Genomic DNA, 24,888 nt, shown 5'->3' on the forward strand with positions numbered 1-24,888 from the left:
ACTTCCTTAAAATGATAAAGGGAATATATGAAAAACCCACAGCTAATATCATCCTGAATGGGGAAAAACTGAAAACTTTCCCCCTAAGATCAGGAACAAGACAAGGATGTCCACTATCACCACTATTATTCAACATTGTGTTGAAGTTCTATCCAGAGCAATTAGACAAGAAAAAGAAACACAATGCATCAAAATTGGAAAGGAAGAAGTAAAACTATCACTGTTTGCAGATGATATGATACTATATGTCAAAAACCCTAAAAAATCCACCGCAAAACTACTAGAGCTAATAAACGAGTACAGCAAAGTGGCAGGGTACAAATCAACATTCAAAAATCTGTAGTGTTTCTAGACACTACTAATGAACAAGCTGAGAGGGAAATCAAGAAACGAATTCCATTTACAATTGCAACTAAAAGAATAAAATACTTAGGAATAAATTTAACTAAAGAGACAAAAGACCTATACAAAGAAAACTACAAAAAACTGTTAAAAGAAATCACAGAAGACCTAAATAGATGGAAGGGTATGCCGTGTTCATTGACTGGAAGATTAAATATAGTTAAGATATCAATTCTACCTAAATTGATTTGCAGATTCAACGCAATACTAATCAAAATCCCAACAACTTACTTTTCAGAATTAGAAAAACTAATAAGCAAATTTATCTGTAAGGGCAGAGTGCTCCGAATTGCTAAAAGTATCTTGAGGAAAAAAACGAAGCTGGAAGTCTGACACTGCCTGACTTTAAGGCATATTATGAATCCACAGTGGTCAAAAGAGCATGGTACTGGCATAAAGATAGATATATTGACCAATGGAATCGAATAGAGTGTTCAGATATAGACCCTCTCATCTATGGACAACTGATCTTTGATAAGGCAGTCAAGCCAACTCACCTAGGACAGAACAGTCTCTTCAAAAAATGGTGCCTAGAGAACTGGATATCCATATGCAAAAGAATGAAGGAGGACCCGGATCTCACACCCTATACAAAAGTTAACTCAAAATGAATCAAAGATCTAAACATCAGGTCTAAGGCCATAAAAGAGTTAGAGGAAAATGTGGAGAGATATCTTATAAATCTTATAATTGGAGGCAGTTTTATAGACCTTATACCTAAAGCAAGGGCACTGAAGAAAGAAAGAAAGAAATGGGAACTCCTCAAAATTAAACACTTTTGTGCATCAAAGAACTTCATCAAGAAAGTAAAAAGACAGCTTACACAATGGGAGACAATATTTGAAAAGGACATATCAGATAAAGGTCTAGTATCCAGAATTTAAAAAGAGATTGTTCAACTCAACAACAAAAAGACAGCCAATCCAATTACAAAATGGGAAAAAAGACTTGAACAGACAACTCTCAGAAGAGGAAATACAAATGGCCAAAAGGCACATGAAGAGATGCTCAATGTCCCTGGCCATTAGAGAAATGCAAATCAAAACCACAATGCGATATCATCTCACATCCACCAGAATGGCCATTATCAGCAAAACAGAAAATGACAAATGCTGGAGAGTATGTGGAGAAAGAGGCACACTTATTCACTGTTGGTGGGAATGTCAAATGGTGCAACCACTGTGGAAGGCAGTTTAGCGGTTCCTCAAAAAGCTGAATATAGAATTGCCACATGACCCAGCAATACCATTGCTGGGTATCTACTCAGAGGACTTAAGGGCAAAGACACAAACGGACATTTGCACACCAATGTTTATAGCAGCATTATTTACAATTGCAAAGAGATGGAAACAGCCAAAATCTCCATCAACAGAAGAGTGGCTAAACAAACTGTGGTATATACATACGATGGAATATTATGCAGCTTCAAGACAGAATAAACTTATGAAGTATGTAACAACATGGATGGACCTTGAGAACATTATGCTGAGTGAGACAAGCCAAAAACTGAAGGACAAATACTGTATGGTCTCATTGATATGAACTGACATTAGCGAATAAACTTGGAATATTTCGTGGATAACAAAGATAGAGATAGAAACAGGGTAAGATATTGGGTAATTGGAGCTGAAGGGATACAGACTGTGCAACAGAACTGGATACAAAAACTCAGAAATGGACAGCACAATACTACCTAACTATAATACAATTACGTTAAAACACTGAATGAAGCTGCATATGAGAATGATAGAGGGAGGAGGGCTGGGGACATAAATAAAATCAGAAATAAAGATAGATGTTAAAGATTGAGGTGGTATAATCTAGGAATGCCTAGAGTGTATAATAATAGTGAAATGTACAAGGTACAATTTTAAAAATGTTTTTGCATGAGGAAGAACAAAGGAATGTCACAATTGCAGGGTACTGAAAATAGATGGTAATTAATATTTTAAAATGTCACCTTCTGTGTGAGACTAAAGCAAAAAATGTTTATTAGTTACAAAATTTATATTTTGACTAGTGCATTTCCTAATATAACTTATGTAGATAGTTTGATTGAACGCCGTAAGTACTTGGAATCGCAGGTAGGACATGAGATTTTGCTAGTTTGTCCAGAGTGATGCCCCAATGAATTCCAGAGTGATTCAATCAGTAAGTGGAAAAGTATCTGCAAAGCCCCCTTCAGGGAGTGGGGAGAAATTCAACTTCCCCAAGTCGAATTCTTGATAGTCTCACAAGCAGTGTGGACAACCAAAGCTATAGGCAGAGCCCAAGTCTTGGGGTTTGTTCATATGAAACTTAACCCCGCAAAGGATAGGTCAAGTCTACTTAAAATTTAGGCCTAAGAGTCACCCCCAAGGGAGCCTCTTTTGTTGCTCAGATGTGGCCCCTCTCTCCAGCCAACACAACGAGCAGTCTTACCACCCTACCCCTCTCTACGTGGGACATGACTCCCAGGGGTGTGGACCTTCCTGGCAACGTGGGACAGAGATCTTGGAATGAACGGAGACTCAGCATCAAGGGATTGAGAAAAACCCTAGAATGAGCTGAGACTTAGCATCAAGGGATTGAAAAAAACTTCTCGACCAATAGGGGGAAGAGGGAAATGAAACAAAGTGTCAATGGCTGAGAGATTCCAAACAGAGTCGAGAGGTTATCCTGGAAGTTATTCTTATGCATCAAGTAGATATCATCTTGTTATTCAAGATGTAACAGAGAGGCAGGAGGGAACTGCCTGAAAACGTAGAGCTGTGTTCCAGTAGCCATGTTTCTTGAGGATGATTGAATAACGATACAGCTGTCACAATGTGACTGTGTGATTGTGAAAACCTTGTGTCTGATGCTCCTTTCATCTACCTTGTCAACAAAGGAGTAGAAAATATGGAATAAAAATAAATAATAGAGGGAACAAATGCTAAAATAAATTTAGTTTAAACGCTAGTGATCAATGAAAGCAAGGGGTAAGGGGAATGGTAGGTATAATCTTTTGTTTTTCTTTCCTGTGTTCGTTTTATTCCTTTTTCTATTGTCTTTTTATTTCTTTTTCTGAATTAATGCAAACGTTCTAAAGAAATGATGATTATGCAACTAAGTGATGATATTGTGAATTACTGATTATGTATGTTGTTTTATTTTATTTTTTAATTAATAATTTTTTTTAAAAATTCAAGATAAAAAAAGTGCTGCATACCCCAAAGAGAATAGATCCAAACAGACGTACTCAAGACATTTACTAATCAGAATGTCAGAGGTCAAAGAGAAAGAATCTTGAAAGCAGCAAGAGAAAAGCAATCCATCACGTACAAGGAAAGCCCAATAAGACTATGCATAGATCTCTCAGTAGAGACCATGAAGGCAAGAAGACAGTGAGATGATATATTTAAATTATTAAAAGAGAAAAACTGCCAACCAAGAATTCTATATCCAGGGTGGGCCACAGTGGCTCAGCAGGCAAGAATGCTTGCCTGCCATGCCAGAGGACCCGGTGCCTGCCCATGTGAAAAAAAAAAAAAAATTCTATACCCAACAAAACTGTCCTTCAAAAATGAGGGAGAAATTAAAACATTTTCTGACAAAAAATCACTGACAGAATTTGTGACCAAGAGACCAGCTCTGCAAGAAATACTAAAGGGAGCACTAGAGACAGATACAAAGACAGAAGAGAGAGGTGTGGAGAAGAGTGTAGAAAGGAAGACTATGAGTAAAGGTAAAAAGAAGGAAAATCAGATATAACAAATAAAATCCAGAAGGCAAAACAGTAGAAGAAAGTACTATCCATGCAGTAATAAAACTGAATGTTAATGGATTAAACTCCCCAATCAAAAGACATAGTCTTGCAGAATGGATTAAAAAACAGGACCCATTTATATGCTGTCTCTACTCAAAGGACATGAGGGCAAGGACACAAATGGGCATTTGCTCACCAATGTTTATAGCATTATTTACAATTACCAAGAGATGGAAACAGCCAAAATATCCATCAACAGACAGTTGGCTAAACAAACTGTGGCATATACATAAGATGGAATATTATGCAGCTGTAAGACAGAATAAAGTTATGAAGTATGTAACAACATGAATGGACCTTAAGGACATTATGCTGAGTGTGATTAGCCAGAAACAAAAGGACAACTACTGTATGGTCTCACTGATATGAACTGACATTAGTGAATAAACTTAGAATATTTCATTGGTAACAGAGACCATCAGGAGATAGAAATAGGGTGAGATATTGGATAACTGGAGCTGAAGGGATACAGATTGTGCAACAGGACTGAATATAAAAACTCAGAAATGGACAGCACAATACTACCTAACTGTAATTACGTTAAAACACTGAATGAAGCTGCATGTGAGAATGACAGAGGGAGGAGGGCTGGGGGCATAAATGAAATCAGAAAGAAAGATAGATGTTAAAGATTGATATGGTACAATCTAGGAATGCCTAGAGTGTATAATGATAGTGACTAAATGTACAAATTTAAAAAATATTTTTGCATGAGGAAGAACAAAGGAATGTCATTGCTGCAGTGTGCTGAAGATAGATGGTAATTAATATTTTAAAGTTTCAACTTATGTGTGAGACTAAAGCAAAAAATGTTTATTTGGTACAAATTTATATTTTGACTAGTGCATCTCCTAAAATAACTTATGTAGATAGTTGGTTGAACACCTTAAGTACATTGAACTTTGGGTAGGACATGAGATTTTGTTGGTTTGTCCATGTGATGCCCCAATGAATCCCAGAGTGAAGTGAGTAGTGAGTGGAAAGGTGTTTGCAAGGTCCCCTTCAGGGAGTGGTGAGTGCGGGGGAAAACTCAACTTCCCCAAGTTGAATTCTTGATATTCTCACAAGCAGCATGGACAACCAAAGCTATGGGCTGAGCCCCCAGTTTGGGAGTATGTTCATATGAAATGTAACCCCACGGGCGATAGGTCAAGCCTACTTAAAATTAGGCCTAAGAGTAAGCCCCAAGAGAGCCTCTTTTGCTGCTCAGATGTGGCCTCTCTCTACAGCCGACACAGCAAGCAAACTCACCACCCTCCCCCTGTCTACGTTGGACATGACTCCGAGGGGTGTGGATCTTCCCGGCAATGTGGGAAGTTGAATTCTTGATATTCTCACAAGCAGCATGGACAACAAAAGCTATGGGCTGAGCCCCCAGTTTGGGAGTATGTTCATATGATATGTAACCCCACGGGCAATAGGTCAAGCCTACTTAAAATTAGGCCTAAGAGTAAGCCCCAAGAGAGCCTCTTTTGCTGCTCAGATGTGGCCTCTCTCTACAGCCGACACAGCAAGCAAACTCACCACCCTCCCCCTGTCTACGTTGGACATGACTCCCAGGAGTGTGGATCTTCCCGGCAACGTGGGACAGAAATCCCAGAATGAGCTGAGATTCAGCATCAAGGGATTGAGAAAAACTCTAGAATGAGCTGAGACCCAGCATCAAGGGATTGAGAAAACCTTCTCGATCACAAGAGGAAAGAGTGAAATGAGACAATGTGTCAATGGCTGAGAGATTCCAGAGTCCAGAGGTTATCCTGGAGATTATTCTTATGCATTAAGTACATATTACCTTGTTATCCAAGATGTAATGGAGAGGCTGGAGAAAACTGCCTGAAAATGTAGAGCTGCGTTCAGTAGCCATGTTTCTTGATGATGACTGTATAATGATATAGCTTTCACAATGTGGTTGTGAAAGCCTTGTGTCTGATGCTCCTTTTGTCTACCTTGTCAACAGATGAATAGAACATATGGAATAAAAATAAATAATAGGGGGAACAAATGTTAAAATAAATTTAGTTTGAAATGCTGGTGATCAATGAAAGGGAGGGGAAAGGGGTATGGTATATAAAACTTTTTTTTTTCTGTTTTCATTTTATTTTTCTGTTGTCTTTTTATTTCTTTTTCTGAATTGATGCGGATGTTCTGGGAAATGATCATGATGATAAATGTGCAACTATGTGATGATATTGTGAATTGCTGAGTGTACGTGTAGAGCGGAATGAGCATGTGTTGGGAATGTTTGTGTTTCTTTCTTGTAATTTTTTTTTAATTAATAAAATTTTTTTTAAAAAAAGAATAATAGAGCTCAAACTGAGACTCTATGAAGGTTTCATGCACTAAGTTTGCTTTTCTGGAATCTATAATTCCTGGAGGGTTCCTAAGTCAGATAAATCCTGAAATCCAGAAGGACCAGCTTCTCCAAGATTATTGACTGAATACATCCTCCTATCTTTTAGTGTCAATACCCTTTCTCACATGAAACTCAGAATGGGCATTGCCTAAAGATCCCTATAGAGTGGTAGAGGGACTAGAGGAGAAGGAAGAGATATAACAGAGAAAATAGGATTTAACAAATGAGTATGACTGCTGAATCACTATATTAATACTCCTTTCAGCCTCCAGTGTTATAGAGCACTTAGAAGGAAAAATCTGAGATGGTGGAATGGTAGCACATAACAAACTCTAGGATCTGTTCTGTAACTGCTTATTGAAGTGTGCTTTGAAAATTATTGCTTTTTCTTTCTTTGCTTTGTATATATATTATATTGTACAACAAAAAAATTTTTAAAAAAGGAAACCGCAAAATCACTAAGCTACAGTCCCTGCCTTGAGGAACTCATAGTTACGTGGAAGAAGTTCATATTCCAATGCTTCCTTATTGTTCTAGTTTGTTAATGGTGCCAGAATGCAATATATCAGAAATGGAATGGCTTTTTAAAAAGAGAATTTAATAAGTTGCAAGTTCACAGTTCTAAGGCCATAAATATGTCCTAAGGAATTCAGAAAAAGATACCTTGGCTCAAGGAAGGCTGACCTGGGAAGACATGTCTGGCATCTGATGGTCCTTGTTCCCAGTTGCACTGCTTCTAGCTTCTGATACCAGTGATTTTCTCTAAGCATCTGTAGGCCTTCACTTAGCTCCTCCAGAACACAACTCTAGGTTCTGGCTTGCTTAGCATCTCATGGGAAGGCACATGGCAATGTCTGCTGGGCTCTGTCCATGTCTAGGCATCTGCTCTCTTTCTGTCAGCACTCCAAGCATCTCCAAACATCCATATCTCTGTCAGCTCTCTGTTGGCACTCCAAACATCTCTAAACATCCTTGTCTGTGTCAGCTCTGAAGCAACTGTCCTCCAAATGTGCTGGTTTGAATCTATGGTGGACCCCAGAAAAGCCATGTCCTTCAATACTCATTCAATATTGCTGGGTGGAAGCATTTTGATTGTTCCCATGGAGATGTGACCCACCCAACTGTGGGCGGTAATTTTTAATTAGATGATTTCCATGGAGGTGTGTCTCCACCCATTAAAGGTGGAGTTGCTTACTAGAATCCTTTTAAAAGAGGAAACATTTTGGAGAGAGTCCTTTCTTTTAGTAGAGCCACAAGAAAGCCAGCAGATGCTGCCACGTTCACCATGTGCCCTTCCAGCTGAGAGAGAAACATTGAATGTCATCGGCCTTCTTGAACCAAGGTATCTTTACCTGGATGCCTTAAATTGGACATTTCTATAGACTTGTTTTAAATGGGACATCTTCTCAGCCTTAGAACTGTAAAACTGTAACTTATTAAATTCCCCTTTTTAAAAGTCATTCCGTTCCTGGTATTTTGCATTCTGGCAGCTAGCAAACTAGAACACCAAGCATCTGTCTCTGAGGTTTCTCAAAAATGTTTCCCCTTTTAAAGGTCTCTAATAAACTAATCAAGACCACCTTGTATGGGTAGATTGACATCTCCACCTAATCAGAAGGTCACACCCATAACAGGGCGCGTCTCATCCCCTGGAGATAATCTAATCAAAAGTGTCCACCCTACAATACTGAATCAGGATTAAAAGGAAGAGCTGCCATCACAAGATCAGATCAGGATAAAAACATGGCTTTTCTGGGGTACATAATAGTTTCAAACTGGCACATTTATAAACAAAATAAACATTATTTTTTCCAACGATTTTTTTCACACATGCCCTCACTTAAAGCTATTGCCAAGATATTACACTCAGCAGTCCTCCTTTTCCAGCTGCCTACTAAGATCTCAATCTGTACATCCTATAAGTAACTTGATCACGGCACACCAGACTATCTTCTCTTAAACCACTTTCTATGCCCACCTGTGCCAATATGAAAGTATTATGTTCCCCAGAAAAGACACATTTTAATCCTGATTCCATCTTGTGGAGGCAGCCATTTCTTTTAATCCTGACTCAATAATGTAGATTGAAAACTTTTGATTAGATTATTGTGCAATTGTGGGTGTGAACTTTTGATTAGATGGAGATGTGACCCGACCTATTCTAGGTGGGTCTTGATTTATTTACTGGAACTGTTTAAAAGAGGAAACATTTTGGAGAGTCAGAAATGACAGAAGCCTCAGAGCCAACAGAAACTTTACAGCAAAGGTGACACAAAGGTTGACTCTTAGAGAACAAAGACACAGATGTTTGGAGATGCTTGGGGCGCAAGAGATGTCACCATGAGATGTTAAGCAAACCAGAACCTAGAGAGAGCCAACGGAAGTCAAGAGATGAAAGTCGGCCCTGGAAAAGCAAAGTGAGGAACACCCACAGGAATAGAGGCTGAAAGCAAAGGAGCCCAGGAGCAAGAGATCAGCAAAGGCCAGCCACGTGACTACCTGGCTGACAGAGGTGTTTCTGACCAAACGACTTTCCTAGAATTAAGGTATCTTTACCTGAATGCCTTAGTTTGGGCATTTTTATAGGCTTAGAACTATAAACTTGCAATTTATTAAAATCCTCTTTTTAAAAGCCTTTCCAGTTCTGGTATATATTGCATTTCGGCAATTTGTAAACAAACACACCATCTCAACACTTTAAAATTCTGCTCTACTTTCTCTAACCCACATCCTGATCAACGAAATCCCCATCTACCCAGTCTCTCAAATTATAAACCTTAGCCTACACTCTCTCCCCAAATAGTCACTTAGTTCTGCTGTATCTACCTCAGAAATACATCTAAAAATCCATCCGCACTGTCACACTTTATTCAGATTCTCATTCAACTGCAACAACTCTAGTTTCACTGCCTCATTTCTAATTACTTCAATAAGCCCTTCTGTCACTCCCTAATTAAAGACGCTCCAAAGGTTCCCTGCTCCCTTTTTAGCCTCACCTCCTGGCAATTTCCCCACAACACATTCTCTTTGGACAAATTCCAGACACTCAGACATCATGTGTTGTTTTTTTTTACTCTCATACTTTCAACATGCTTTTGTTTATGCTGTTCTCTCCATCTGTAATGTCTTCCCTTACTTGTACAGCTTCTACTCATCCTTCAACACCCAACTCAAATATCTCCTCCCTGTAATTTCCTTGACTCCCAGGCAATGGCCCTTTCTGCAATACTCCCTTCACACTGTAAATTCTTTTACATAGACATGTAATACATAGCACTACAAATTTTCAACTGAATATACCTCTCTAATGTCTTTAAGGAGACATGTTCATATTTCTAACCCCAGTGTCTATTACAGGTAAGTGCTCAATAAAGGGGTTGAATAAACAGCTCATCCTCACATATAATGGATCTATTTAATTGGTCAGTTTCCCCAAATTTTATGGATTCTTGAACTAGGTTCTATGCAAAATTCCAACTTTCACAACAACCGTATTTGGGGTTTTCAGGTCATGTTTTTTTTTAATATAAATGTTTAAAAAGTGAGTGAATTATAATGTCTACAATCCCGATGAAAATGCCTTAAAGACTCTTCAAAGAATGGGAATTCCCTCTCTGCAATCCTAACAGGAAGGATCAGCTGTTCCCTAGACTGACTTAACCCTTAGCCAGAAAGCTTTCACATAGGAAGTAATGTGCACATAAATCCAACTGATGGCTCACGCAAAATAATTCTGATTAATTCGTGCAAAATTAAAGGCAGCAACAACAAGCCAAACTTGCTCTGGTTTACAAAGTCAATGAGTGCTCAAAACAGCAAAAAAAAATTCATCTCACTGAGCTCAAAACTTTTTCTGTGAAGGAAGAATTGGGGAGGGTCTGACTCTGCAGAAATATTTCTTCGGGCTTGACCCAAGTATCTACTTCCCTATTCTCCAAAAGCAGCCCTCCTCAGTTCTGATAGAGCTCCCTTTCCAGAGAACCAGTTTTCTCTCCCCTTATATCTTCCCACACCGCCTCGAAAACAGGTTCGTTTCCCTGGCTTGCATCAAGTAACTCCGAAACAACACGTAGCTTCACCGATTTTGTGTGAAAGGTGAGCTGAAGCACACTGGTAGGAGACTGAAAAGCGAGAAGAGTTGGGGACCCTTCCCGACCACCACCTCGTCCTCTAATCGGCCTCACCGGTCCGGCCCCACGTCACCCAGGGAAGAGGACAACCTGAGAGAAAAGACTCTCGAGGAAGCTGGAGGGATGTAGGGCAGCCCCGTTCTGAGGTCAAAGGCCATCGTCTCTGCAGTGAAGCAGGCTGGGTAGGGGCCACTACTGGGAGTTACGGGACCCGCTGCTGAAAGTGACCGGCTTCTCACTCCTCTCGGCCGCACCCTGGCCCTGCTCGCCACGCCGCACCTAGCCTCAGCCCGCCTCAACAGGCGCCTTCCCACCCCGTCGTGGGTCAACCCCGTCATCCCCTCGGCAAGCGCAGGCCCCGCCCCAGGCCGCCGCACAGAGCCATCTCCGGGCCAAAGCCTAGTACGGTACAAGTCGCGGGGGTGGGCCAGGTGCCAGAACAAGGGACCTACCCGGGTCGCCGCTGCTTACCTAGACCCGGGCTGTACCCGCGAAGCTCCCAACGCACCGACGCCACCAGGGCCGCCGCTGCCCGGGATTCACGGGCACGCTCAAGACCTCCCCCGACCCTACCCCTGGCCCGCCGTGCTCCGCCGGGTCCTAAAGCCCTCCTGACAGTCTGCTCGTCCACGCCCGTTTCCTGAGAGCCCATACAAACCACAATTCCCAGCAAGCATTACAAACACTGCAATTCCTGAAAGGCATCGCGAGAAAGAAATTGGCAAACGCTCTATTTAGGGCCTACGGGATGCAAGTCGTATTAGCCATTTTTTTAAATATGAGTCCGCAATTCCTCTTCTAGGAATGGATGTATTCTCTCGAAATACTGCCAAAGCTTGGAAGGATATATGTTCAAAGATGTGTATTGCAATAATGTAATAGAGAATTGGAGTCGTTCATTCAACAAATTTTATTGTGTGCCTACTAGGTACAAAGCACATGTAAAGCTGTGTTGACTTGGCAAGTTACTTAATTTCTCTTGGTCCCAATTTGCTCATATACAAAATGGAAGATTAAACAAGATGTGCCGTGCACTATACACTATACTAACACATTTAAATATATATATATATATGTCTCATTCAATCCTTACAATGACTTTATGAAGTAGATGCTTTGCAGAGGAGAAAACAAAAGTTCAGAGTTATTAAATAGCATGCCTTATGTTCTAGAGTTTGTAAGAGATGAAATAGAGTTTGAACTCAGATCTATCAGTAAAGAGTTCTTTACCCAGAAGCTCAGACTTTCTTGGAAGATGCTTTTATTTTTCTTGTCTACTTACCCAGTAGCATTGACATGATTAGTAGTAAAAAGTTGTAGTCTCATAGAATATAAAAAAGAGTGGGGAGAGAAAGGCATTTTAAAGTGGACCCCAATAGTTTATGAACACCTGTATGAAGGCTCTTATCCACCTGAAAAAACTCTAATCCATACTGTGCGGATCTGAAACTGTTGTATACCTCAGAAAAGCTGTGTTCTTTAATCCTCATTCAATATTGTTGGGTGGGATCTTTTTTTTTATTTTAACTTTTTTTGTATTGTATAATATAACATATATACAAAACAAAGAAAGAAAAAAACAATAGTTTTCAAAGCACTCTTCTCTAAGTTGCTACAGGACAGATCCCAGAGTTTGTCATGAGCTACCATACCATCATCTCAGATTTTTCCATTTAGCTGCTCCAGAATATAAGAGGCTAGAAGGAATAAATATTTTTTTTATCATCACAGTAGACTTTTTTCGTGAAAAATGACATATATACAAAAAAGCAATAAATTTCAAAGCACATCACACCAATTAGTTGTAGAACAGATTTCAGAGTTTGGTATGGGTTACAATTCCACAATTTTAGGTTTTTACTTCTAGCTGCTCTAAAAGTAAAAGAAATATCAATTTAGTGATTCAGCAATCATATTCATTTGTTAAACCGTACTTTCTCTGTATAACTCTCTGTGTCACTGTACAACTCCACTATCATCTTTGATCTTTCTGTCCCACTCTTTAGGGTTATTTGGGCTATGGCCATTCTAACTTTTTCATGTTGGAAGGGGCTGTCGATAATAAGGGGTAGGGAGATGGAACCAGCTTATGTTCTGGAGAGGCTGGGCCCTCTAGGTTTCGGGACTTATCAGGTCCAGGTACCTATCTGGAGGTTGTAGGTTTCTGGAAAGTTAGCCTAGAGCATGGAACCTTTGCTGAATCTTATTGCCCTAGGTGTTCTTTAGAACTGGCTAGAACGGTTTTGGTTGGGGTTTGGCAAGTTATGATAGGTAGCAATGTCTAAATGAAGCTTGCATAAGAGTGACCTCCAGAGTAACCTCTTGAATCTATTTGAACTCTCTTAGCCATTGATACTTCATTAGTTATACTTCTTTTCCCTCTTTTGGTCAGGATGGGATTGTTGATCCCTTGGTGCCAGGGCTGGGCTCATCCCTTCGAGTCATTTTTGAGTGGGATCTTTTTTATTAAGTTGTTTCCAAGGAGATGTGAACCACCCAATTGTGGGAACCTTCTGATTAGGTGGTTTCCATGAAGATGTGTGTCCATCTATTCAAGGTGGGGTTGTTTACTGGAGTCCTTTAAGAGGGAAACATTTTGGAAAAAGTTTCAGAATGACATAGCCAGAGCTACCTTTGGAGATGCAGAAGGAAAACACCTTTAGGGAAGCCCTTTGAACAAGCCGGGAGAGAAAGCTAACAGACATTGCCATGTGCCTTCCCAGCTGAGAAAGATATCCTGGATGTCATTGACACTTTCTTTCATCAAGATATCTTTCCCTGGGCGGGCCGCGGTGGCTCAGCGGGCAAGAGTGCTTGCCTGCCATGCCGGAGGACCCCGGTTCGATTCCCGGCCCCAGCCCATGTAAAAAACAAGCAAACAAACAAAATATAATAAAAATAAGAAAATGTTTAAAGATGTTTCCCTTTCTTCCTCCTTTCCTTCCTTCTATCCTTCCTTCCTTCTCTGTCTTTCTAAAAAAAAAAAAAAAAAAAAAAAAAGATATCTTTCCCTGGATGCCTTAGTTTGGACATTTTCATAACCTTAGAACTGTAAACTCTCAACTTAATAAATTATTAAATTAATTTATTAATAAACATATAAATGATAATAAATAAATGAATTGCCTTTTTAAAAGTCATTCGATTTCTGGTATATTGCATTCTGGCAGCTTTAGCAAACTAAAACGCTCTGTTTCCTTTCAACAAGGCTTTGTTGGGAATCCCTACTGAAGACTCAATCCTGGGAGTAGTTACAAGAAAAATAAATCATAATTCTGAGATTATATTATAATAAAATAAGGTATACATAGATGATGGAGATAGATTAACAATATATATATAATTAAATGTTTTTAAATATCAGAAAGTGAATTATTTTTCAAGGGCAGGCATTTTCATGGCCTCAGAACTGAAAATTTGTAAATTAATAAATCCCCAGTATAAAAGTCAGCGCATATCTGATATATTGCACTTCGTCAGCTTTAGGAAACTATACCACCAGTATTGAACCCTTACCCTTCTGTTCTAGAGGACTTCTTCTTTGGGTATAATCTTAATGGAAAACCACACCAAGGGCAACCAGGGTAAGTTAGGGCATGTGACCTGGACTTTACCACTCAGATGTGCCTCCAAGCACTTTGGCTCTTCTTTATTTCTTTTGGTGGGGCAGAGGTGGAGGGGTGTGTGGCAAGTCCGCTGTGCATAGGCAGGGAATTGAACCCCAGTCTTCAGCATGGCAGGTGAGCATTCTACTACCGAACAACCCATACACCCCTGACTTTGGTTCTTGATCCAATTATGCAAAGATGAAGAGATAGTCAGAATTCATTCATAATAAGTACTATCTTCCAGCACTGTGACCAAATCCTGTAGCAGGAAAGATCAAGATATCCTGACTGGATGATTCCTACTGAAAAATGATTGCTATGTTATGAAGTATGTAACAACATGGATGGACCTTGAGAACATTATGCTGAGTGAGACTAGCCAAAAACAAAAGGGCAAATACTGTGTGGTCTCACTGATATGAATTGACATTAGTGAATAAACTTGGAATATTTTGTTGGTAACAGAGACCATCAGGAGATAGAAACAGGGTAAGATATTGGGTAATTGGAGCTGAAGGGATACAGACTGTGCAACAGGACTGGATACAAAAACTCAGAAATGGACAGCACAATACTACCTAACTGTAATACAATTACGTTAAAACACTGAATGAAGCTGCATGTGAGAATGATAGAGGGAGGAGGGCTGGGGACATAAATGAAATCAGAAAGAAAGATGTTAAAGATTGAGATGGTATAATCTAGGAATGCCTAGAGTGTATAATAATAGTGACTAAATGTATAAATTTAAAAAATGTTTTTGCATGAGGAGGAACAAAGGAATGTCATTACTGCAGGGTGCTGAAAATAGATGGTAATTAATATTTTTAAATACCACCTTCTGTGTGAGACTAAAGCAAAAAATGTTTATTTGGTACAAAAATTATATTTTGACTAGTGCATTTCCTAATGTAACTTATGTAGATAGTTTGATTGAACACCATAAGTACTTGGAATCTCAGGTAGGACATGACATTTTGTTGGTTTGTCCAGAGTGATGCCCCGATGAATCCCAGAGTGATTTGATCAGTGAGTGGAAAAGTATTTGCAAAGCCCCCTTTGGGGAATGGTGAGAACGGGGAGAAATGTAACTTCCCCAAGTTGAATTCTTGATATTCTCACAAGCAGTGTGGACAGCCAAAGCTATAGGCTGAGCCCCCAGTCTTGGGGGTTGTTCATATGAAACTTAACCCCACAAAGGATAGGTCAGGTCTACTTAAAATGTAGGCTTAAGAGTCACCCCCAAGAGAGCCTCTTTTGTTGCTCAGATGTGGTCTCTCTCTCCAGCCAACACAACAAGCAATCTCACCACCACCACCCCTGTCTATGTGGGACATGACTTCCAGGGGTGTGGACCTTCCTGGCAACATGGGACAGAAATCCTAGAATGAGCTGAGACTCAGCATCAAGGGATTGAGAAAACTGGGGAAGAGTGAAATGAAACAAAGTATCAACGGCTGAGAGATTCCAGAGCAGAGAGGTTATCCTGGAGGTTATTCTTACGCATTGAGTAGATATCACCTTGTTATTCAAGTATTCAAGATGTAATGGAGAGACTGGAGAAAACTGCCTGAAAATGTAGAGCTGTGTGACAGTAGCCATGTTTCTTGAGGATGATTGAATAATGATATAGCTTTCACAATGTGATTATGTGATTGTGAAAACCTTGTGTCTGATGCTCCTTTTATCCACCTTGTCAACAAACGAGTAGAACATGTGGAATAAAAATAAATAATAGGGGGAACAAATGTTAAAATAAATTTAGTTTGAAATGTTAGTGACCAGTGAAAGCGAGGGGTAAGGGGTATGGTAGGTATTATCTTTTTGTTTTGTTTTGTTTCATTTTATTTCTTTTTCTATTGTCTTTTTATTTCTTTTTCTCAATGGATACAAATGTTCTAAGAAATGATGAATATGCAACTAAGTGACGATATTGTGAATTACTGATTATCTATGTTAATGTTTTACTTCGTTTGTTAAATTTTTTTAATAAATAAATAAATAAAGATTGCTATGCTTCCTATTTTTTGGTCTTCAAGAGTACCTTAGTTTCTGCTCCTTTCCAAGCCTATTCCTTCTATTTCCTGGAGATTCTGTGAGCCTATTATATTCTAATAAATTTCCACTTTACTTAGGAAAGTTATGGCTGATATCTGACCCTTATAACCAAAAAATTCGTAAATGATATCACAAACACACAAACATATACCCACACAGGCTTACTCATTCTTTAATTAAACATCTATTGAATTCTTTCTACATATCAGGATCCACCCTAATATTGAGGATACAAAGATGAAAGAAATCCTATGGCAACTAGGAACAACTGCAGAAGTAAACCTGGGCAAGAAGATGATGTTTAGGATATACTGAGACTGAGATGCCTGTGAGACATCCAGGCAGAAATATTTAGTAGTCATTTGAACAACCCTTATTGTAACTCAGCAGACTTTAGATAAAGATTTTGGAGCCATTGGTGTGGAGGTAATGGTTCAAGCCATGGGAAGTGGGCAGAAGGCCCAGGAAGAGGAAACAGAGTAAAAAAAAAGAGGGCCCAGAATGGAATTGGGGGGTGAGGAAAGAAGCACCAGCAAAGAATGGTAGAGGAAGATGAACCAATGGCAAGTGAAAGTGAAACTCTGAAGTCATCTAAAAGATAGAAGAGCAAGGGGAGGAAGATGCTGTGGAAACCAGAAATAGACAATAAAAGGGTTGTTATATGTCTCAGAGAAGAAATAAAAGTGTCCCTGAAGACCTCAGCAAAGGCTAGTTCAGTGAAATAGTGATTGAGGAATGAAAAGAAAGAGGGGAAATGGAGGCAGCAGATAAAGAGAATACTTGCAAGATGTTTGACAGTGAAATGAAGGAGCGATGGAGTAACAGGGGTGGGGGTGGGGAAGGAGGATAAAAGAGTAAATTCTAAGACAAAACAGACTGAAGGATGTTTCTATGCTGATAGCAAAAGGACAGATTAAGACTGATGAAAAAGAAGTAAATTCAAGTTCTCAGGGAAAGTGGAAAGGAGAGGAGTCATGCTAATGAAGAGAGCCTGGCCTTTGAGGGAGGAGAAATACTGTATCACCTAAGAAGGAGGTCAGGGGATGGAAGGTCCCCTGCATATATATATATATATACTATATATATATATAGTAGAATAAAACATATATACAAAGCAAAGAGAGAAAAAAGCAATAGTTTTCAAAGCACTCTTCAACAAGTAGTTACAGGACAGATACCAGAATTTGACATGGGTTACCATACCATCATCTCAGATTTTTCCTTCTAGCTGCTCCAGAACACTGGCGGCTAGAAGGAATATACATATATTTTTTACCATCACTTTTTTTTTCTTTTTTCTGAAAAATAACATATACAAAAAAGCAATAAATTTCAAAACACAGCACAACATTTGGTTGTAGAACAGATTTTAGAGTTTGGTATGGGTGACAATTCCACAATTTTAGGTTTTTACTTCTAGCTGCTCTAAGATATTGGAGACTAAAAGAAATATCGTTATGATGATTCAGCAATAATATTCGTTTGTTAAACATTACCTTCTCTGTATAACTTCACCATCACTTTTGATCTTTCTCCCACTCTTTAGGGGTATTTGGGCTATGCCTATTCTAACTTTTTCATGTTGGAAAGGCTGTCAATATTAAGGGGTAGGGAGATGGAACTAGCTGATGTTCTGGAAAGGCTGGGCCTTCTGCATTTCATGCTTACCTGGTACAGGAACCCATCCGGAGGTTGTCGGTTTCTGGAAAGTTACCCTAGTGTCCTGCATATAAATTTATAGGTGTTGCTAGAGAGATCACACTCAGGCTTAGAGCCTCTAAAGTAAGTTTTTGTTTTCTAGCAAACTATTGATTTTGGAGATGAATTCTTCATAAAGTAAAGCGGTTTGGTGCACTGACCAGGGAGCCAGATTGCCTGCAGTTGAAATCCCGCCTCTACTGCTTAACAGCTGTGTGATCTTGAACAAATTACATAAACTCTCTGTGACTCATTTTCCTCATCTGTAAAAGGAAGTGGGGGAGTTTTCAAACAATAAGTGCTATGAAAGTTGAAAGTGAAAATAGTAGCTATTGATCCACTAGATTGTCATCTCCACGAGTTTGAGGTTTCTAGTTTGTCACTTTTTTAGTTCTACTCAGGGTCTGGTACGTAATAGGTGCTCAATAAAATTCCATGAATAAATTGGAGTGAGAAGGCGAGGCTTGGAGGGAGAGGAAAGCCTTAGGAGAAGAATTCTCGCAGTCCGGGTCTCAGCGGCGTCTGGAATCCCGATTCTTGGCCCAGAATCCAGACCATTCTGCGGCTTCCAGAGACAACAGACCTACACCCTGACTCGGAGAGCGCCCCTTAGGCTGCGGAGATAGGCGGCGCAGACACCTTTGGGTGCCCGGGAGGCTCCTCCCCCGGCGATTGTTCCGTGGCTCCTCCCCCGGAAGTCAGTGTCACGCCGGCGGGGCTTGAACTATCCGGCCAGACTTCGGCCCACCTCATCGCCTGGGGACGAAAGCGTCACGAGCCTCTCCACCTCCCGCGAGAACCCAGGACCGCAGCCTGGGCCTTGCCCTACTGGGTCTTCCGACCCAGGCGCTCTTGGCGCCGCGGCACTATGAAGCGAGCCGGGACGCTGCTCTTACTTTCCGACCTGAGTGACTTCAGCGGCGCTGCGCGCCTCCGGGTGTTACTGGCTGAGGACCCAGCCGTCCGAGTCCGCTGCAGCCCGGACAGCCGCCACCTGCTGCTGCTGCGACCCCCGGGGGCGCCGGCTCCGCAGCTATTGATCGCGGTGCGCGGACCCGGTGCGGAACTGGAGCGTGCCTGGCCGGCTGGCCATCCCTTACCACTGGACGCCTTCTTCCTGCCTTGGCCAGCGCAGCCGGCTCTGGTCCTGGTGTGGGAGAGTGGCCTAGCCGAGGTTTGGGGCGCGGGAGTGGGTCCTGGCTGGCGACTGCTGCAGAGCACCGAGTTATGTCCGGGTGGTGGAGCCCGCCTGGTGGCCGTGGCGGCACTCCGAGGCCGCCTGGTGTGGTGCGAGGAGCGTCAGGACGTCTCTGAGGGCCAGCTACGGTCGCCTTCAGCTCCTTTCAGCCACTGCGTGTGCGTCCGAACCCTGGAGCCCAGTGGGGAGGCCGGCACCACTCTGGGCCACAAACACGTCCTGCTGCACCACTGCCCCTCTTTTGGGCTGCTGGCCTCCCGCAGGGAGCTCTTCCTGGTGCCATCTGCTACCACCTGGCCTGGCGTGGCCCACATTGTGCTCATCTGGAGACCAAGTAAAGGCAAGGTGATTGTGGCTGCTCCGTGTCTTGGCATCTCCCACAGTAAGAGCCTGAATCCCAGCCGAGGGGACACATGGGACTTCCGGACCCTGCTCCGAGGCCTTCCTGGACTGCTGTCCCCCAAGGAGCCATTGGCTGTACATACTTGGGTCCCAACCCTTCAGGGCTTGTTGTTGCTTGACTTCAGGGGCACCATCAGTCTGGTGCAGCCCCATGGTTGTACCCGGGCTGTGGGTACCCTGCAGGAGGTACCTGTAAGCCTGGGGGAATCTGCAGCACTGGGAACATTTCATGGTACTCTGGCCTGTGTGCTAGGCTCCACCTTGGAATTGCTGGACATGTGCAGCGGGCAGCTGCTGGAAAGGAAGGTCCTGAGTACAGACCGAGTACATTTGCTGGAACCGCTATCCCCTGGCATGGAGGTAGAGGAAGAAGTGGAGGCCCGAGGGGGTCTTCGTTTGCTTTCAGCCTTAGGGCTGTTTCGAGTAGGCTGGGAAATCCCACAGAGCCTTGAGCTACCTTCAGCTGAAGACCTGGTGTTTGAGGAGGCCTGTGAGTACTACCAGCGCCGGAGCCTAAGGGGTGCTCAGCTCACCCCAGAGGAGCTGAGACACAGCAGTACATTTCAGGCACCTCAGGCCCTGGCTTCCATCCTCCAGGGCCATCTGCCTCCATCTACTCTATTGACCACACTGAGGACTGAGCTTCGGGATTACCGGGGATTGGAGCAGCTCAAGACCCAGCTGGTGGCTGGGGATGATGAAGAGGCTGGCTGGACTGAGCTGGCAGAGCATGAAGTGGAACGCTTACTGAGGACCGAGTTGATGGGAGACCAGCTGGCCCAGCTCAACACCATTTTCCAGACCCTTCCCACAGCAGCCTGGGGTGCCACCCACAGAGCCCTGCAGTTACAGCCAGATAGGGATGGCAGGCTGAGATCCCAAGCACCCCCTGATCTGTGGAAGAAGGTGCTAGGGGATACAACAGCTAGAAAGAAACCTTCTAATGGGGTGCTACCCCCCTTTGAACTCATGTGCCAGTGTCTTTGCCGACTGGAGCCCCAGTGGCTACCACCCTTTGTAGAACTGGCACAGCAGCAGGGTGGGCCTGGGTGGGGAGCAGGGGGCCCAGGGTTGCCCCTGTATCGCCGAGCCCTGGCAGTACTAGGTGAGGAAGGGGCCAGACCCGAAGCACTGGAGCTAGAACTGCTTTTGGGCAGTGGGCGACCCAAAGCTGTCCTTCAGGCTGTGGGGCAGCTGGTGCAGAAGGAACAGTGGGAGCGGGCTCTTGAGGCCGGCCTGGCCCTCGGCCCCTCTAGCCCTCTGCTTCAAAGTGAGATTTTCAAATTGCTGTTGGCCGAATTTGCCCGGCACCGCAGGCTTGATGCCCACTTTCCCCTCCTTTGCCGTCTGTGCCCACCGGACCTAGCTCCAACTGAGCTCCTGCTTCTACTGCGGACACACCTGCAGGAGGAGATGGGGTCCCCTACCCCATTCCCTGAACCTGGCGCAGAGCCCCCTCTCACTGTAGGCTTGCTCAGAGCCCTGCTGGAGCAGACTGGGGTTCAAGGACAGCCCTCGTGCCCAGTTCTAAACCTATATGAGGACATCCTATGGGACCTGGGCACTCCACCCCCTACCCCACCACGGGGACCAATGACTACCCTCCAGACACCAAACCATCCACCCCTCCATCAGGACAGGGCCTTTGTGTGACTGACACAAGCTAAAAATTGTTTCTAGGACACAGTTATCAAGGATAGGTACCCAGGAGTTGAAGGAGCCTTGGGTAAGACCTGCTTGTACTGTACTCTTTTTGGAACAATTTCAAATGTATAGTTATTAAATATATACACAGTTTGTGTGTTTTTTGAACAGCAAGTGTCTCAGAGGGTCATAGGTTATGGATGGGGGTGTTTGAATCTGAGTCTGTCGCTAAAGTAGCCATGTCCATTATTGATATTAATATTTGTGAGCATTTACCATGTGTCCGGGATTCTACTGGTTTTTATTTTTTATTTTTTAGCAGTAGTAAAATATGCTTTATTTTGGTTAATTGCCTAAAACGTTAAGAATAAGACAGCTGTAAATTAAATCTAAACAATTACACTATTCTTGTAGCAGGCAACAGGCATTTCCCTCCTTTATTAAGTTATTTTAGGACATATCAATTTGCACTCCTCAAAAGTGGAATCGTATTAAAAACAAAAAAAGAAAACCAGTTTTCTCCTCCTGCTTCCAACATTCTTATCAGTCATCTTTTTGACCATGAGCAGAGTTAAAGGTAAAACACATAAAGTACATCATCACAATTTTCCAATTGAAATTTTTTTTAAATAGCAATTGTATAAATTAAAATTACTAACTAAACTCAGGATCAGCCAATAGTTGCTGGGTGATGAGGAATTTAAACTTTAATGTCACTATGTAATTAATCTGACAGCTCAACCTTGTAACTCAAACCTCATAACACACAAGTTAGAAGTGGAAAAACTAATAACTTTAAAATTATGATGTAGGTGTATATGTATTTATGTATGTACACATAAATTTGTGGGCTTTTTGTCACCTCTTCTAAGATCAATCAAGAGGAAGAACAGTAACTGATTTAAAAGTTAGGAACTGGCATAAATTTTAAAACATTTCAACAGTATGTTCTTTTTGAGCTGCTAACTGAAATCTAAATTAGAATAAGGTCTGTTTTAGTGGTAGTATTTATCATTGCCCAAAATAGTTCAGAAAATGTTATATAAGATATTTTTTTTTCAGTTATGTGCTGAAAAAAACTGAAAAAAAAAAGTTCAATTATTTAGAGAAAAGGTAAATTTTTTCCATCTGCTAAAATGATTGGATTTTTTGCATTAAGAATGTCATTCAAGTCTTCTAAAATGAGAACTTTGAGTTCACATTAAGCAACTCTACAATATTTAATCTTTTTTTAAACAATATAGTAAGATACATTTGTAAAACATCCAATTTAAAAACCAAATCTACTGGTTTTTAAGTAAAAAGAACAAATATCCCCATTTTACAGGTGAAGAAATAGAAGTTCAGGAAAATTAACTAACATGACCAAGGTCAGTGAGCTAGAAAATAGCAGCTCTTAGGTTTGGCCCCAAGGCTCTGGTTTACCTCACTGTACAGCCTAATAACTCCTACTGCCTTGGGCAGTCCTCATCCAGGGCTCAACAGTAGCTTCTTTAGCCTGTTGTAATGAAAGGGAATTTGTAGAGCAGCATCCTACCTTTCCCCAGGTCTCTTCTGTTCTGTTAAGTAGGAACTGACATGGGCTCCGGATCCATTCCTGTCTTCCCTAGGCCTCCTGGTTTGGATTTGTCACGGATGGGAGAACTCCTGGCTTAAGTACAAGAGTCACTGGAGGCAGCATAACTTGGGGTTCCCCACATTCCTGCTGCCTCCCTAAGCCAAGAAGCAAGAGTATCTGCACACAGATTTCTTCTCATCTGGATTGAGTCAACAAGACCACCTCTGAAGAGGTCTTGGCTCTTGCCCACTTAAACCCAAAAGACCCTTCGGCCTGGTCTAGGCTTAGAGTAGGACATTGGATGTTGCAACTCAGCATCATTTTGGGTCCCAGCTATCCATCTGCCTTGTCCAAGGCTTGGGGCTAAGTTAAGAACTGCCATTCAGCTTTGTCCTCTGCTGGAAACTACTTCTTAGACTCTGCTAAGCCTTGTCCAGGCCTTAAGGTGACCCCTTAGGCTCATACAGAACTGAGAAGAGTTCCTCAGTCTTTTAGAGAAGTCTGCCTCTCAGGCTTGTTCAGAGCTGGTGTTAGCTCCTCAGCTTTGTGGAAGTTCTGAGGTGGCTCATCTAAATGGCCAAGGCCTGAGATGGCTCACTTCCCTGAAGTCTCGAGACAGTACCTTTGGCTCATCCAGGGCTTGGAATGACTTCCTGGCCTTATTCTGGTCCTCAGACCAAGCTGCCTGTCAGTTCCTGGACTCCAATTACTGGCCCTTAAGGTATTGCTCCTGAAGGCTCAGGGCTAGGAACAACCCCTTCTTGGTTTAGCAGAGGCACTTTTTCCTCTTCTTGATCTGGAGACTGGGCCCATTTGCCTTCTCCGTGGGAGGCTGAGAATGGACAGGAGCAAGAAGCCACTTCCTGATCATGATCTTGCAGAATCATAATTGTTTCTTCTCAGCCTGAGATTTGACTTGGACTTCATTCTAAGCCCCAAGGAGAAGGAATTGTATTCAGTGGGCCCTACAGGCTTGGGAAGGGAAAGGGGGCCAGATTTTTCCTTGGAATCGTATGGCTCAAGGAAGTTCCTCAGGGCTACCCGTTAGTAGGGACCACCAGCCTGGCAGCTCTGAGGAGATCATGTGGATTTAGATGGGAACTTTCACCTGCACTTTTAAACTGGGCACTTGATTTCTCTGGCCCTTGCTTATCCCCCACTTAGTGTATGTAGAAGTCACACCAAACCATATCTCGGGGACACAGATTTCATCTTGTGACTAGGTTTTGGTAATGTGTGAGAAATGGCTCAGTATGGTGTTCCTGAATTAGAGGTCTCTGGAGGAGTGGATGAGGATCACAAGTCTGAGGTCCTTGATCTTTGTTTCGTGGGTAAAAGGAGAAGTTTAGGGCTGAAGCTCTTGCACAGTGGACAAGATCCCAGACTAGGAAGCCCTGGGCAGGAGGAGGTAGTAGGGTCTGAGGACCCTGGATAAGTGAGGAGGAGGGTTCTAGGCCAATGGACAGGAATATTTCCATAGATGTACCCCATCTGTCTCAGTGGGCAGGAGCATTTCCACTAGCTATACCCCACTTCTGGATCTCTCTGAGGTTCATGTGGCAATAGTCTATAGAATGCTTGAAGGTGAAGATGAAGCTAGGCAAGAGGAGCTCCATGCAACAGCCCAGGCAAAGCCAGAATGCATTCTGGGTAGGGGAGAGGAAGTAAAGCTTAAGGCTCCTCTACCTACCTCTACAGCCGTGTGGCCCCAACCATATTCCCTCCCCTGACACCTCCAGCCTTATACCTCCCTTCCCTCACCATTTGAAACAGATTAGCCTTCATGCTGACTGCTGATTAGGACCACAGGACAAAGTGACACAAGTCTTCTCCAACCTGTAGGGGCCAGAGGTCAGAGCCCTATGTCTTCTCTGCATGTGGCCTACAGGAAATTAGGCCTGGCAGCCAATATGGCCAGTATCCAAAACCACTCCTGCTCCTCCCATACCCCGTCTCTGCCTTAGTCCAGGCCTTGGCCATCTGCATTGGGACTGTTGGAGTGGCTTCCCAGTTGGAATCCCTATTTCCTCAAATCTAACTTTGCCTAAGC

General features: G+C 42.3%; 2 protein-coding genes across 7 annotated transcripts in view; one reads left to right on the forward strand and one right to left on the reverse strand.

Moving 5' to 3' along the window:
• ARMH3 (armadillo like helical domain containing 3) overlaps positions 1–18,842 on the reverse strand; it is a 365,667-nt gene extending 346,825 nt beyond the window's left edge. For 3 of the 6 annotated variants that reach the window (XR_013161708.1, XM_077125813.1, XM_077125816.1), the window contains exon 1: positions 11,144–11,277. Coding sequence is in view for 1 of the 6 variants with exons in the window: in XM_077125814.1 (XP_076981929.1) it covers positions 18,007–18,067 (61 nt within the window). In the remaining 5 variants the exon portion in view is untranslated. Of the gene's footprint in view, positions 1–11,143; positions 11,278–18,006 lie in introns of those variants that run through there. The other 3 variants (XM_077125817.1, XM_077125815.1, XM_077125814.1) reach the window with 2 other exon arrangements.
• HPS6 (HPS6 biogenesis of lysosomal organelles complex 2 subunit 3) lies at positions 18,662–22,147 on the forward strand. Its single transcript, XM_077125812.1, is given in 2 exon segments — positions 18,662–21,257; positions 21,260–22,147. Coding segments are annotated over 2 exon segments (2,397 nt in total). The 5' UTR covers positions 18,662–18,904; the 3' UTR covers positions 21,304–22,147.
• Positions 22,148–24,888: the final 2,741 nt, after the last annotated feature.

Source organism: Tamandua tetradactyla, chromosome 13 (assembly GCF_023851605.1).
Source record: "Tamandua tetradactyla isolate mTamTet1 chromosome 13, mTamTet1.pri, whole genome shotgun sequence".
NCBI classification, from domain to species: domain Eukaryota; kingdom Metazoa; phylum Chordata; class Mammalia; order Pilosa; family Myrmecophagidae; genus Tamandua; species Tamandua tetradactyla.